This window comes from Ceratotherium simum, chromosome 9 (genome assembly GCF_057802395.1).
Source record: "Ceratotherium simum simum isolate JZ-2026a chromosome 9, ASM5780239v1, whole genome shotgun sequence".
In the NCBI taxonomy this organism is placed as follows: Eukaryota; Metazoa; Chordata; class Mammalia; order Perissodactyla; family Rhinocerotidae; genus Ceratotherium; species Ceratotherium simum.
This window is the reverse complement of record NC_141908.1, coordinates 9,916,961-9,932,050: the sequence shown is the minus strand read 5'-3', so window position 1 is coordinate 9,932,050 and position 15,090 is coordinate 9,916,961. Positions and strand designations below refer to the sequence as shown.

At 56.8% G+C, this 15,090-nt stretch overlaps 1 protein-coding gene across 1 annotated transcript in view; it reads left to right on the top strand.

Moving 5' to 3' along the window:
• Nucleotides 1-15,090, top strand: part of GLI2 (GLI family zinc finger 2) — a 254,564-nt gene that overhangs the window by 56,162 nt on the left and 183,312 nt on the right. Inside the window, 1 exon segment of the mRNA XM_087435035.1 lies at nucleotides 11,537-11,717. Coding sequence (XP_087291161.1) covers nucleotides 11,567-11,717 — 151 coding nt within the window. The 5' untranslated portion in view covers nucleotides 11,537-11,566.

Sequence of the window (15,090 nt, the reverse complement as noted above, 5' to 3'; positions counted from 1 at the left end):
TCTTGCAGGCTTAAGTGCCAGGGAGCATGTGTGCATTGAGTCGGTCATCAAATGTTGACTGAGCCTGCATCTGGGGCGGCATAAAGGGGGACAGAAACGGAAACCAGGACTGAAGATATGGTGACATGGGGGCTTGACCTCAGGGGGCCAAGCCAGGGCTGAGGACTGACCTGGCCCAGTGTGGGGGTCGGTGTGGGGGTCCGTGGGGGAGCTTTGGGGAAATAGCACTGCAGGCAGAGGGAACAGCGGGCCCAGAGTTGGAGGGGTGTTAAACAGCACCATGGGGTGGGAACTGGGGTCGCGAAGGGTGGGAGAGTGAGCCTGAAGGGGCAGTTGGGGATTCAGGCCTTATCCTGTGGGTGCCTCCCGCCTTTCGGTTCTTTTTCCCTCTCAGAGCCTCCTTCCAGGATTTTCTCCACTCTGGGGGCCTCTGTCCTTGCCCCCCGCCCCCCAATCTTGGATTAAGAGCACTTGCAGCGCCTGATGCCCGCAGTCCCTGGGTGCTGGGCCTGTCCCCAGGCGTGCCCTCAGGGCCCTGGGCCATCCCAGAGGCCTTCTCCCGCCTGCAGCCTGCCTGGGGCCGTCTGTTTTCCCTCCTTGGGGCAGAGGCGAAGCTTGTTTTTCCTTCCCGCTCGGGAATCACGCCTCAGAAACACACAATGCAGCTGTGAAAATATCTGGGTCTGGCTGGGCAGCCGCACAGCGGGCCCCTTGTTCGCCTCACAGACGGCGGCCTCCTCGCGGGCCGAGTTGGGAGCATGCCTCTGCTGGAGGGTGCTGGTGGGGGGAGTCAGGGGGAGATCCTGGCCCTCGGGGGCTTCTGCTGCTTCGGGCTTTCCAGGGAGGAAGGGGACAGACAACGGGCGTTTGCAGTCAAGCAGGACGGCACATTACAGAATGATGCTAACCTAAGATGGTGCACATTAACCCCAGAGGCACGGGCACAGGGGCGGGTGGAGACGAAGAGGGTGCGACGGGCTGCCCTGTCCAGTCTCGGGCAGGCCTCCTGTTGGCCCTGACCACTGCCTGGGACAGGTCTTCCTGCCCCACGTGGGCAGGCTTGCATGGACTACAGTGATGGTAATGCATGACCATCTGAGCTGGGGCACTCGTGTGTGCCCGGGTCTGTGCTGTTCATCCTCCTCGGGAGGCAGGCGCTGCTGTCATCCCTGTTTTACAGATGAGGAAACTGAGGCTCAGGGAGAAGTCGGTTCTTGTCGACAGCTCTCTGTGGAGCTGGGATTCTAACGTGGGCCTTCTTTCTCCAGAGTCTGCACACCCTGTGCTCCCTGCTGACACGTGCAGTTTCAGAAGCGGCACAAAGAGGTTGGTCAGCTCCGAAGACTCAGGGTGGGAGGGCATCAGGGCAGGCTTCCCGGCTGTTAGAGCATGGCATCCTTGGGAAGAGCAGAGAGGAAAGGATGTGCTGGGCAGGAAAGCATGGGGGTGCAAAGGCAGTGGGGATGGAGCTGGCCTGGTATTTTCAGGGAATAAACCGGAGTGCGTACCAATGGAAGTTGCAGTGCCATCTAAAGTGTCAGTCAGCAGTAGCTCTACCCTTACTCTCCCGCGGAAAACGCCTGCTGCCCAGCTGCAGGCCTCCTGATGCCATCTCCCCTTATCTGGGGCTGGCTGCACAGGAGGGGCCTGCGTTTCCCGTCAGGGCCCTCCCTGGCTGTGTTCTGGCCCAGCAAGTCAGTGAATTAGGGTTAATTATCTGTTTTCCTGTACACCAGCAAGCCCAGGGGCTGGGCAAATTAGGGAGCTTTCATTCTTGGAAAAATACATTCAAGGAGCGATCCCGAAGCAGGTGCACCCACTAGGAGAGCGACCTTCGCATGGTGTTGGCCCCTGGCCACAGCGGAGGCTGAGGGCTTTGCCCCCACCTTCCGGGCCTCTGGGTCTGAAGCTCCTGGAAGCAGCTGGGTTGTGGGAGCCAGGCTGGCTGGGTCGTGCAGCAGAAGTGTGTCAAGGCAAGGCAGTGCACTCTTCCTAAACCTCACTCTCCCCTAGCCTGCCCTTCCCGGAGACCCTGTCGGCCCCCACTGACCCCCTTCAATCTAGTTTACCTGCTGCTGCTTTCTCCCTGTGCAAACTCTCTCCTTTCTTTCTCTCTCTCCCCAGAACGGGCCGAGGGCACGTGCTCCTGCCATTCCCTGCTCGTGGACGCCCTTCCCTCTCTTCTCAGCAGGCCAACTTCAAGGCCTTTTAATCCCTGTCTTGAAGCCATAGGGCAGATCCGGTGGTCATCCAGAAGCCCCTTGACATCCCCTGTCGGTAGCTGTCCCTTGTTGAGCTCCCACAGGCATAAAGTCTCTGCTACTTATTTGATATTTAGCGTATACTGCCTTAGACTTCTGTTAACTCTCTACACGCGGTACCTTTTGACAGCTCTGTAATAATCCGTGGCAGGCATCTACATACTCAAAGAATTTGGTTGTGATGGAAAAGGTCAAAAATGTGTGGGCTTCAGATTCTAGAAGACCTGTGTTAGAACACCATCTCCTGTTATCTGTGTGACTTTGGGCAGGTTACTTATCCTCTCTGGACCTCTATTTTATTGTAAAAGTGGCCTCACAGGGGTAACCATGGCGAGGAATGAGCTATCACGAGGAGAGGAGCTGGCCCAACGTGGGCACCTACAGGTGCTTGAAGTTTCTGTTCTTTCCTTTCTCTGATAGTGGAGGCCTCCAATGCAGGAGACACCCTGGGCAGAGGAGGGGGTCCAAGGAACAACAGAGACGTTCGAGGGGACACTTATTCCTCTGAGTCATGCAGGAACAAGGGCACCACATGGTGTACCCCGGGCGGTTTCAGAAGAGCACTTTCCTCTTTTCCAGGAGTGTCTCCCTCTGTTGCCCTCACAGCCCCCTGGGCAGCAGGCCGTGTGCTGAGCCACGTGGAGATGGGTCTGTGCACGGTAAGGAGCAGCTCTTGTGCTGGCGCCTCACACACATCCCAGTCAGAGGCTCCTGATCACCTGGAGGGGGGTGTACCCCCCTCACTGGCCATGGGGCAGGGGAGCTGGGACCCTACGGCCCCACCTTTTTCCTCATATCTGACCAAGCCAGGGTCCCAAGGGTCCTCTGCAGGCTCTGGTTCCCCTTCTGAGTGTGCCCGCCCCCCGGGGGCTGTAGGAACCCCGGCTGGGGTGGCGCGAGAGTGGCCGGCCCAGGCAGGGCTGTGTGGTTCCTCCCCCACTGTTGGGTCTAGAAGAGGGAGGAGCCAGGGAACAAGGGCTGTGACACGGCTGTCCCCCTCTCTGGTGGTGAGGGGTCCGTCACGTCTCCCGGAGCCCTGCCTGGGCCCAGGCCTGGAGCCCTTGTTGGCGCTGCTGTCCGGGCTTCCTTGGAGCTGTGTGCTGCTGGGCCCTGGGGAGCCGGTTCACGGACAGAGACAAGGCAGGTGGACAGAGAAGCAGGAAACAGGTGCAGCCTAGGCCCGAGGCCCCACAGGCAGGGGCGTGTAGCCGGCAGAAGCCCCGGGGGTAACCCTGGCCCCCCATAGGCGGGTGACCTTTTCTTGGAGGAAGGTACCTGCCTGCAGAGGTTCTCCTGCCAGCCAGCCCTGGGCCAAGCCCCACTGGGCACCTGATATTTGTGGGGTGGCTGCTTTCATATGTGTTAATGACTGTTCTCAGAAGGTTGACTGTCTTCTCATCCACCCTAGGAGGTAGAGAGGATGCTCCATGTTACAGGGGAGGAAACGGAATCTCAGAGAGGGAGAGTAACATGGCCAAAGACACACAGCTGATGTGGACTGCACTGGTCCAGGCACAATGTGTCTCTCACTCTGGGAGAATACAATGCATACATATTTTAAAATAGGATTATTTTGTCCCTCGCCGCAAAGGGCAAGCAGAGTGTCCCCAGCTTGGTGCAGTCCTGGGGACCCTCACCTCACCCACTTCCCTTTCCCCTTCAAGGTGGGGGATTGAGTGTCAGTTCTGATCCAGGTGGGGCAGTGGGGCCGAGTAGAAACACATGTCTGGCTCCCTCACGCCTCTGACATGGGGAGTCAGAGCCCAGCTTCTGCGTGGCCAGCCTTTGCACTGTGGTATTGGGCTGGTACCCTCAGGTCGAGAGCACCCTTTAGAACATCCATTTTCCAGATGGCAACTCTGAGGTGATGGGAGATGAAATGACTGGCGCTTGGCCACTCAGGAAGGATGTAGGACGAGTCCCCCTAACCTTGGGGCCATGAGAGAGAGGGAGAGAGGGAGGGGGAGATAGAGTCTGCTGCTCTCTTTTTGGTTATAATGAGGTTATAATTATCATCACCTTTAATCTGTGTTGCACTGGCAATGTGTTTTTCACTCCAGGAACTTTCACGTGTTTTATCTCTTTTGATCTTAAAAATAAGTCCGTGATCAAGGCAGAGCGGTCTTTCTTATCTCTAGTGTACGTGTGTGTGTTAGCCTGGGTTTGTGTGTATCTTTGTACATACATGTGTGCATGTGTTAGTGTGTGCATTTCTGTATGTAACTGTGTGCTGTGCACATGTGTGGCTATGCATGGAGTACATGTCTGTGTGGTGGATGACCATGCATACACATGTGACTGTGTGCCTGTGTACCCATGCACACACACGTGACTGAGTGTGGTTTGCGTACATGTGTGCACATATGTGACGGTGTATGTGGCTGTGGTTGTTCCTGTATGTTTTGTGTGCTCTGCATGTGGGGCCTGGGCATGCATGCCGCACAGCTGAGATCAGAGAGGAGGTGAGGAGACCCCAGTCCCGAGGTGGCTGTTATCACTGTGGGGCAAGCCCTCGTCTCTCTCCTGGAGATCGATTGAGGCCGGGGAAGACGCTCTGATTCCTGTGACTCGCTTGTTAGAGGAGTTCAAGGCAGCCAGGTGGCAGGAGGATGTCTGGGGTTGCAGGTTTCGGAGTGATTTGCTCGTTCTGCTCTGATTATTAATTTATTCTCAGTCCTTCCATTCAGAGTTTTTAGCCTTTTCTGTGCCATGGACCCCTCTTCAGAATAATGCTGTGAATGCATAGAATACAACACACGGAATTACAAAAGAAACCGATTATATTGAACACAATGATCGAATGTTAAGGGCACCACATCTGTGCCATGGTAATATGCGTTCTTCTTTGCTGGTGTGAGGGGCAGGGGCAGGGGGTCGAATGCTGACCTTAAGCACCTGCCGTGGTGAGCACAGCGATGCTCTGTGCTGTGGTGTGAGCACACCTGTGCCGTGGCATGAGCACACCTGTGACATGGTGTGGGCACAGTGATGCTCAGTGATGCTCTGTGCTGTGGTGTGAGCAAACCTGTGCCATGGCATGAGCACACCTGTGACATGGTGTGGGCACAGTGATGCTCAGTGATGCTCTGTGCTGTGGTGTGAGCACACCTGTGCCGTGGCATGAGCACACCTGTGACATGGTGTGGGCACAGTGATGCTCAGTGATGCTCTGTGCTGTGGTGTGAGCACACCTGTGCCATGGCATGAGCACACCTGTGACATGGTGTGGGCACAGTGATGCTCAGTGATGCTCTGTGCTGTGGTGTGAGCAAACCTGTGCCGTGGCATGAGCACACCTGTGACATGGTGTGGGCACAGTGATGCTCAGTGATGCTCTGTGCTGTGGTGTGAGCACACCTGTGCCGTGGCATGAGCACACCTGTGACATGGTGTGGGCACAGTGATGCTCAGTGATGCTCTGTGCTGTGGTGTGAGCACACCTGTGCCGTGGCATGAGCACACCTGTGACATGGTGTGGGCACAGTGATGCTCAGTGATGCTCTGTGCTGTGGTGTGAGCACACCTGTGCCGTGGCATGAGCACACCTGTGACATGGTGTGGGCACAGTGATGCTCAGCGATGCTCTGTGCTGTGGTGTGAGCACACCTGTGCCGTGGCATGAGCACACCTGTGACTTGTGCTGGCGGCAGGCACCCAGGCACTGTGGCTTGTTGCCCACATTCATGCCTGAGGGAGACACCAACCTCTGGTTCCAAGTTAGCAAAGACAAAAATTTATTTTTTCCATTTGGGGTCTGCGGGCTTACTTCAAATGGAACTTATCAATTATTTGGAAGCTGGACGTGACCTTGTGAGTGCTCCGTGCAGTCTTTCCTAAACCTGTCTGTGCATTGGAGTAGCCGTGGAACTTTTTTAAAAATGCGGATGTTTCGTCCCCCATCCTTCCCCGGACCTGTGGAATCAGCGTCTCCAGGGGAAGGTCCAGGGATGCCTCCAGAGGCTCTGGGTGCCGCCGGTCACCCTGGGGTTGCTGAGGCCTGGAGGGCAGGTGGCCTGTGTGCAGTCTCCTTATGGAAAGGGGGCTCCTCCTGGCTCCGGGCACAGTGCTCCCCCCGGAGTGCAGTGGCATCTCCGCTGTGAGTTGTTTGGACGGGTTTGAGTGGCGTGAGTTTCCCAGGTAAAGTGGGGTGTGGATTCCCCTCTCACCCTGGCAAGTGCTGTGCTCCCAGCCCCTCTTGTTCTGGAGCCTTTTGGGGAGCCTGTGGGAAATACCCCAGCACAGACCGTCAGGCCCCCCGGCTGAGGTGTGAGACCCTCAAGCCCCTCCCTGCTGTCCCCAGCTGGCCTCTGGGGGCCCAGGTGAAGCTGTGGATGAGGCCGAGACGTCTGCCTCGAGGAGCTTCAGGGAGTGAAAGTGGCTGCCTGGGACCCTGGGCGCCTGGTGTTTACCCAGAAATTGTGCTAATCCCGCTAATTCCCGTGATTTACGCAGCCTCTCGGCTCTGTCTACTGCCTTTCCCTCCTGGAAGGGGAGGGAAGGGGGGACAGTGGTAGATCTGCACAAGACAGGCCTGTGGCTCCGTGGGCACTGCAGGGGCTCCCCCGGCTGGGTCAGCTCCCCACAGGCATTCATGGAACCCAGGTGCTTCCGTGTACACACCTGTTCCCGGGCCACAGACAGCAGTCTGATTAGTGAGCATCTAAACAAATACCCTCCCTCCCCACGCTCTGTGCACCCTGGTCCTGTGGTGGCCATGTCCGGAGGCTTCCGGGTGGCATTTTGGCCAGAGGATCTGGCTGTAGTCCTGGCCCTTCTCCCTCCGTGGAAAGTGGCCTTGGGCAGCTCCCTTCCCCTCCGTAAGGATCGGGATGACGACACCCACGCTGAGTGTGTAACAGGGCGGAGATGTTGGCTCGAGGGAGCTGCAGCTGTTGTTCCCTGAGGAAACCACAGCTTTTTCCTCCCTCCTCTCCAGTCTCCTCGTGTCCCTCAACAGAGTTGTCGCAGTTCCTTCTGGAGCCTCTTTCCTTCCTTAGCATCCCTGGCACTAAGGTCCAATTGTTCTGAGTTGTTGGCCTCAGTTTCCCCATCTGCATTTGGAAAGGGTCGGATGGACGCCTCCCAGGAGCCTGTCCCCCCTGCCCGGGGCTGGGGCTGGGGTTTGGTCACATGTGCTGACCTTGTGGGCGCCTTGAGTCTTCCGCTGGTTTCTGGTCCATGGAGCCCTGGGCGCTCCAGACGCAGGCCTGGGTCCCTGTGCCCACCTTATCTCATCTGCAGGGGGTCTGAGCACCTGCTCGGCTGGGCCTCGGCTGGGGACCTGTGGGTGCAAGGCTTGGCCTACCCTGGAGGAGGTCATGGTCCAGCAGGAGGCCAGGTGGGTGCTTGGCAGACTATGACCAGGCTGTGTGAGCGGTGCCGTGCTGGTGAGAGTGTGCAAACCCAACGGAGGGACACCTCCTTCATTTGGGGGTGTGCGGAGCCTGGCCAGCTCCCAGCCTAGCTCAGTGTGAGGCTTGGAGCTGACTGTCAGTAAGGAATCACCGAATGAAGAGTGAGTGAGTGAACGTGCAGCTGCCCTGCCCCAGTCCGCCCCAGAAGACAGGTGCCGCCGCACAGCCAGGGTGTTGGCAAGCAGCCCCGGACAGAGCCTCAGCTTTTGGCTAGCCCTTGGCTGGTGGTCCCCGTCCACCAATCTCGCCCCCTTGGATACGGCACTAGGGCAGGGGGGCTATGCCAAATCCTGCTTCTGGGGCCCCCCCGGGCTCCTGACACAGTGCTCCCCATATCTGAAGGGCTCAATAGTTAGTTACCTTAATGTCTGCCAGGGAATTCAGGGGCAAATCCCATAGCACTGTGGGGTCCTCAGATGAAGGACAGCTCACTGTGGTGCTCGAGAGTATGGTTTTGGGGCCAGACAGCCTGGGTTCAAGGCCTGGCACAGACACTACTAGGGTGTGTGTCTTTGGGCAAGTTACTCAACCTCTCTGAGCGTTGGTTTCTTCCTATGTAAAACGTTGTGAGGATTAGATGAGATCACTCTTGTCAAGTGCTTGGCACCTGGTAAATGCTTATTAAAGGTTTGTTGTTCCAGCTGTTATTCTGATTTTTGTCCTTACTTCCAAATTCAGGGTGTGTGTTTCAGAGTTGGGCCTAAATTCCTTCACCTGAGCTTCTCAGGAGGCAAACCCAGGCTGGTTACAAAGTCACTCGCATTTCAAAGAGCTGTGATTTCCTGCCTCAAAGGTCCACTTTCTCTGTCCAGCATCTCTGAGCAGTTGCTCTGTGCCAGCCTGAGAGGGAAACAGCTCCTGACCTGGAGGTGATGAATACAATACAGGGATGTTGGGTTGCTGCAGGGGCCGGAAGCACAAGTGACTATGATGGGGAGGAGTTGGGGGGCTTCCCGGAGGAAGTGACGTCTGAGTGGCGTCTTGAAGGAAGAGTAGGAGTCCATGATGCACAGAAAGGGTGAAAGGTTTCTGGTGGGTGGCACAGCTTGAGCAGAGGCCTGGCAGCATGCAAGGGGAGGGCCAGTCACGCCTGGCTGGGTGTGAAGGGGAGGCGAGGAGTAGGGGCTGCAAGTAGACACAGGAAGACTTTACCTGAAGGCCAGGGGGACTCAGCAAGGCCTTGGTCAGGGGAGGGAGGTGGTGAGGTTTGGTTTTGGGGAAGGTGCCTGGCTGTCTGGTAGAGGACGACTTGGAGGGGGACCAGAGGTGGTGTGGAAGGTAGCCAGGACCCAGAAGGGGAGAAGCCAGCTGGGAGAGGCACCACTGGTGAGGTCCTTTCAGGGGGAAGTTATGGCAATCGCACCCGATCAGATGTCGGGGGGAGAATGGGGAGAGGATGGTGACCCAAAGGTGCAGCTCGCAAGAGCTGAGGAAGAGCAGGCATGGGCCAGGGTGTGTTGTTGGTGGGTCTTTCCGATAGCCAGAATCTTAAAGAACAGATTATACAAATAGGCTTAAAGGATCAGGCAGTGATCCCTAAATCTCGAGGCCAAAGGAAACCCCATAACTCACCAGAATCCTTGGAGATTTCTCTCTCCCCCACCTGCCTCGGGTTTTCTGGACAGGGAGTTTCGAAAGATTGTGGGAACCGGACAGGCTGGTGTGCGCAGAGAAAACCAGGAGGTTCAGAACTCGGGCTGTTCGTTCGGCAGGCCAGCAAGACCATAGACCGGCTTTCACAGGTCACATTCGTCATTCTCGTATACTCCCATTTTCTAGTTAGAAAGACACGAGACTGCTGTGCGGATCTAACAAAATGAAATCTCGGGGCCTGTGGATGTAGATTTAGCCTGGAGGCCCCTGGGGATGGAGCTGGCCACTGCCTTTGGTTTCTGCTGTACGGCGATCCAGAGCTCTCTAGTGGAACATTCCCTGCCTCCTTTCTGAAACAGCAACCCCAGACCTCCTTGACTCTCTCCAGTCGTCCGCCCATTTTTGCTTCTTTTATAGAAAATCTTCCTGTGCAAATTGTCTGTGCCTGTGCTTCCACTCTCTTCCGCTCTCTTCCTGACCCCCGTCTGGGCCTGGTCCCCACTGAGACTGCCCGGCTGTCAGGCCTCCTGGTCTCAGTCTCTCAGTAGCTTGTGACGGAGCTGACTGTTCTTCCTCTTTAAGGCGCTTCTTTCTTGGCTTGGCTTCCAGGATCCCACGCTCTCCTGGTGTTTTTTTTTTTCCTTCTCCTTCCCCCGCTGAACATTTCTGCTTGCTCTCCTTGACTGATTTCTCCTCTTTTTCCTGACCTGTGTCTCAGTTCTGGAACTTTTCTTCTCCTTCACCCTTTCCCTTGGAGATCTTGTCCAGTGGCCACCATCTGTCTTCCCAGCTCTAGCCTCCACCTCTCCCTGAGCTCTGACTTGCATTTCCAACAGTTCTGTGTGTCTTGATGGGCATCCCAACATGGCCCCAACTGAGCTCCTGATTTCTGCCCCCAGGCCTGCTTCTCATTCTCTATGCTCCATCTCAGCAAATGGCACTAGCCTTCATTCATCCAGGTGCTCAGCCAAAAATATGAGCCATCTTTGACAACCCGTCCTTCTTTTAAAAAAAATTGGCTTTCAAATTTCTGTTCTGTAATATTTGACACAAATATTCCATTAGCAGTAAATGCTAATGAAGCAGATGAAGCAAATTAGTAAAACGCTCGCTCATGTCCCACCACCCAGCTGGAGACAGCGTTACCTGTGCCCGCATCCCCTGGGTCTCCTCCCTGAACCACGATGACTCCTCTTCCCATCACACCCCGCATCCCGGCCCTGGCACGGTGTGTCGGCTCTGCCCTCCGAGCATGTCAACATTCCACCACCGCCCCCTTAACCCAAACCACCATCAGATCTCCCTGGGTCCTTGCAGCCATGCCCCTTCCTCCCACGTCTGCCCACCACACAACAGCAGAGTGACCCCTTTACACTGTGAGTCACATCATGTCCCCCCTCTGCCCAAAGCCCCCACAGCCTGCAGCCACCTCCTTGCTGCTCCTCAAACAAGCCAGCCTCCTCCCACCATCTGTGCCTCCGCCTCTGTCCCCTGGCTGCCCTGGCTCCCTGGAGCTCCACGTGGCATCCCATCCCTACCCTAGGAGGCAAGGCAGCTGTCCCTCTGCCCTCCGCCCTGCTCTGCCCTGCCGCTCTGCTCTCTTTTCCCTCCACCTGTCACTAACTGAAACTAAATGTGCACCTATTTCCCACTTATTTATTATCTGTCTCCCAGGGAGACGGTAAACTCCATGGATTGTATCTTCAGCACTAGGCACATGCCTGATGCACAGTAGAGCTTAAAATCTTAATCTTAGAACTATGCTCACTGAGAGTGTTCAAGTGAATAAATGATGAAAAATCTGTTGCATGAATGAGTGAATGAACATATTCCTGAATAACTGAAGGACGGGTCCTGGTGAGTAGGGAAGGAACAGGAACACGAGGGCCCTTCTTTCAGGACCTCTGAGTAGTTGCTACAGTATTTCCTTTTATTTTCCTGGATTGTGAGTTGGAGAATCCTGTCATTCTGACTTCATTTCTCCATGTTGTTCTTGCTACTTACCGCTCACAGTGGTAGGGACTTGTTGCTTTGATGTTAAAAATCTGGGGTAAAAGACAACGAGAACGCTTGGCTGTTGTCCGTGAGGTTGTTCAGAAGACCAGATGAATCTCAGAACTAATAATTCTCAAAATTAATTAAACCTTCCTTCCCAATTATGAGAGAATTAAGTTGGTTGCTTTCAAAGCGAGCGGCGGCCGGAATCTGGGTCGCGCTCCGGCTGGGTCTGGGGGCAGTGTTGGTGAGTGTCTTTGTCTTCTCCTTTAGGGCTGCCCCCCAGGACCATGAGCCGCTAAGATGGAGACATCTGCCTCAGCCACTGCCTCGGAGAAGAAAGAAGCCAAAAGCGCGATCCTGGAGGCCGCCGCTTTCCCGGACCCGGGCGGGAAGGCCTCTGCTCTGGCGGTGGCCACGGCGGCGGCGGCAGCAGCGGTCGCTGCCCAAGGAGGTACTCACTGTTGTGCGCACTGGACGGGCAGTGGGGGTGTTTTTCATGAGCCTGTTAGGATTTAATGAGACTGGAGGCCGATGTCATCAGGAGGCGTGCTGGGTTTATGGAGGGTGGAGAGGACGGTGCCCCTGCTACTGGGGATCCCAGGCACCGTGATGGACGCCTGCAGGTTTCTCCAAGGTCTGGCCACCCCAAATCTGGGGGGCTGGGCCGTCGTCTCAGACTCTGGCAGGTGGGGGTGGGGGGCTGAGAACGGGGAGAAGGAGGGGAAGGGAGGGGCAGTGGCTGCTGGGCGGCCCTGGGGTGCGTTCAGTTGGCACATTCGAGATGGGCCAGAGATGCTGCTTCTTGCCTTTGGCCCGCCAAGGACTATTTTGGAAAGTAATTGTCTCCTGATCCCTTTTGGCTGTAATTAGAGGGTCAGGTATGGAATTTAGTATCCTTAGGTGAATTTCTGGCCAACTTAATTATAACAGAAGGACTGCACGAGCCGCAGCCTCTCATTTCACTGCCCCGAAGAGAAATACTCTGGTTTCCACTGGTCCGTGCCAGCATCCCATTGGGAAAGTTTGGCGGGACGGCGAGACCTCCCCTGTGCCTGCGCAGTCCATCTGGAGGCCACAGAACTATTTCTGTCTCTGAGGAATGGAGACGCTTAGATTTCTTGTCTTTCCCTTTTTATTCAAGTGCATTTAGTCATGCCCTGTTGCTCTCGCCACTCAAGCACAGCCCAGAGAGCAGTGGGGAGGTTTGCCCTCGCCGGGTGGCTGTGCCAGTGCAGGCAGCACCTCTCACCCTCTGGTGCGTATACACATCTCAGGGGGCTTGTTGGAGTGACGATCTGCTTCAGCAAGTCGGGGCGGCGCTGAGTTTCTCCATTTCTAACCAGCGCTCAAGTGATGGGGCCAAGCCCAGGGAAGCGAAGACACTCGGAGAGTGTAGGTGTCCCTGTTTCTGATAGTGAGCATGAGGACCTCCAGCTCGTTGCTACTGTATTTATTTTCATTTCCCCCTGATTCCCAGCTGGAGGTCATTATCAGGATGTGTGGCCCAAGTCAGGAGAGGGAGATCCAAGGAACCTTCGTGCTCCCACAGGGAGGCGGGCCATTGGCCTCCTGACCTGGTGATGCCCCTCTATCCCTGTCCCCCTTGGAGACGGGGTCTCCAGGCCCTTCCTCTGTGAGGAGGAGTGGTGTGGGGTGGGGGTGGAGGAAGAACTCTTACCTGGCGTGGGAGGAGCCAAGTCCAGGGTGGACTCCCCATGCAGGGTGGTGTCAGGGAGCCAGGAGATCAGGAGAGGGAGGAGTCCAGGGGAGGGCAGGCCCAGGTGGGAGACTGGTGGTAGCTCAGAGGCCCGGCTGCCTGGTCCCAGGGCCGGCCATCCTGGGCCTGGCTGTGTCCAAATATGCATGGTCTGTTCCTTCCCCTGGGGCAGGGGCCACCCTGGCCTGTGGTGATGCCTCAGGCTGTCCCTCTGCTTGATGCACAGACGCTTGGGCCTCTGAGGCCCCACAGAGCTCCTTGATGTATTTCTGGCCTGGCCCTGGGCCCTCAACTGTCCCCGCCTCAGCCTGGGTCGGCCTCTGAGCCATGAGTGGGTCATGGGCTGCCACACGGCACGATTTGCTGCGTGTCACGGTAGCAGAGAACAGACTCAGGCAGTAATTAGACAGTAATTAGGACGTAACTGGGGGGAAGCCCCTCTCATGTCAGACCTGGTTGTACAATAACAACAGATGCTTGAGGGGTTCTGGATCTGGGGGTATGGGCAGCAGACCTATAACTTGGAGTACAGCGGCTCCACGGAGGCACCCACCCATCTCCACCCCACCCCCACCCCAGGATGCCTTCCCTGCCCACCCCCACAGGCCCTCTGTCCCCTCACTGCCTGACCCCAGGGGAGTTTGGCTGATGAGGTTCCAGCAGAGGGTAGGTTTGCCTGTCAGCCCAGTTGCCCCAGGGCAGGTGGCCTGCCGTCATCGGAGCAGGCTGGAGTCAGGTACTGCTGGGGCTGGAGAGCCTCCTCAAGCTCCTGCTCCCTTGTACCCCTCTGAGAGGCCTACTGGGGAAGGGCCCTCCTGAGTCAGAGAAGAGCAGCTATTCCTGCATGGGGCAAAGCAGAGGGCATCTTGGAGCGGGTCCCCCGGTGCTGGTGGGCTGTGCATTCTGAGGATGGCATGAGGGAGGCCTTGTGCAAGCCCAGAGGGCACTGGCCTGGATCCTAGTTCCCCCAGGCCACCCCCAGGTCTTGGTGTGGCAAACCATTCTCTTCCCTGGGCCCCATGTTCCTAATCTGTGTCCTGAGGGCATTTGACAGATGGCACCCAAAGTCTTTATGGTCTTGTGACATCAGATCTTCCTTACATCTTATTGACAGTGGCAGAGGTGCTCTTAGCAAGAATCCTCATTGACTTAGCAAACTCAAGTCCTAGAAGGCTCCAAAGAGCCTCTGATTTGGGCCTTCCTGCACGCAGGGGCGTAGACTTGCCAACAGGTGAGGTGAATGCACGGAAGGAGGTGCAGCAGAAGGTGGTTTGCACAGGTCCCGAACACTGAGGCCCCCGGGGTGGGGATGCTCTTGCATTCAGCTCTGGGTCTCGGTGCTTAGTGCTGGGCCGGGCCTGAGATGGCGCCTGAGTGTCTCCTGTGGACCTGAGCGGTGTGAGGAGAAAGCGTGGGATTGCGAGGAGCTGGGCCGAGGAGGGGCGGTGTGGCGGAGCCAGCAGCATTAGCCTAGCCCTGAGGAGGTTGGGAGCTCAGCCTGCAGGCGTAGGGCTGGGTGTGGACAGGCGGTGAGGACGGGCAGTGGGGCCTGCCCAAAGGCCTGGGAGGAGGGCAGTGCTGCCCAGTGCCTCCTGGGCTAGAGCAAGGGTGCAGGGAGCTGAGCACCACTTGTTGAGGGGACCCTGTCCCTGAGTTGTTTCTGGAAAAGACGGAGTAACCATCCCCGTCTGGGAGGGCTTGTCTGAGGCCTGTTTGCTGCGGCAGGGGCGTGACTGAGCTGATCCCCCTGTTGCTGTGCAGGTGACCACTCAGATGCCTGGCTCCTCTGACGCCTGTTTATCTTTTCAAAGCCGGTGGTATTGTCCCCGTGGTCTGCACCATGTGATCCGCAGCTCTCCCAGACGGAATAGCTTACACAAGCTTAGTGTTTCCTGCCTTCTTAAACATCAGTCAAGGGGTGGGGTGAGTCCCGTCTGAGGATGTCAGGGGCACTGTGGTGCGTAATGGGCAGTCATGAGAGAAGGGCCAGATCCTACAAACTGGCAGGGCTGTGATCACCCGTGTCTGCGGGGTGTCCACATGTGGGGGCACCTGTACTCCAGGCCAGCTTCTGACCCCTTATCCAACCCTCCCCCACTGCCACCAG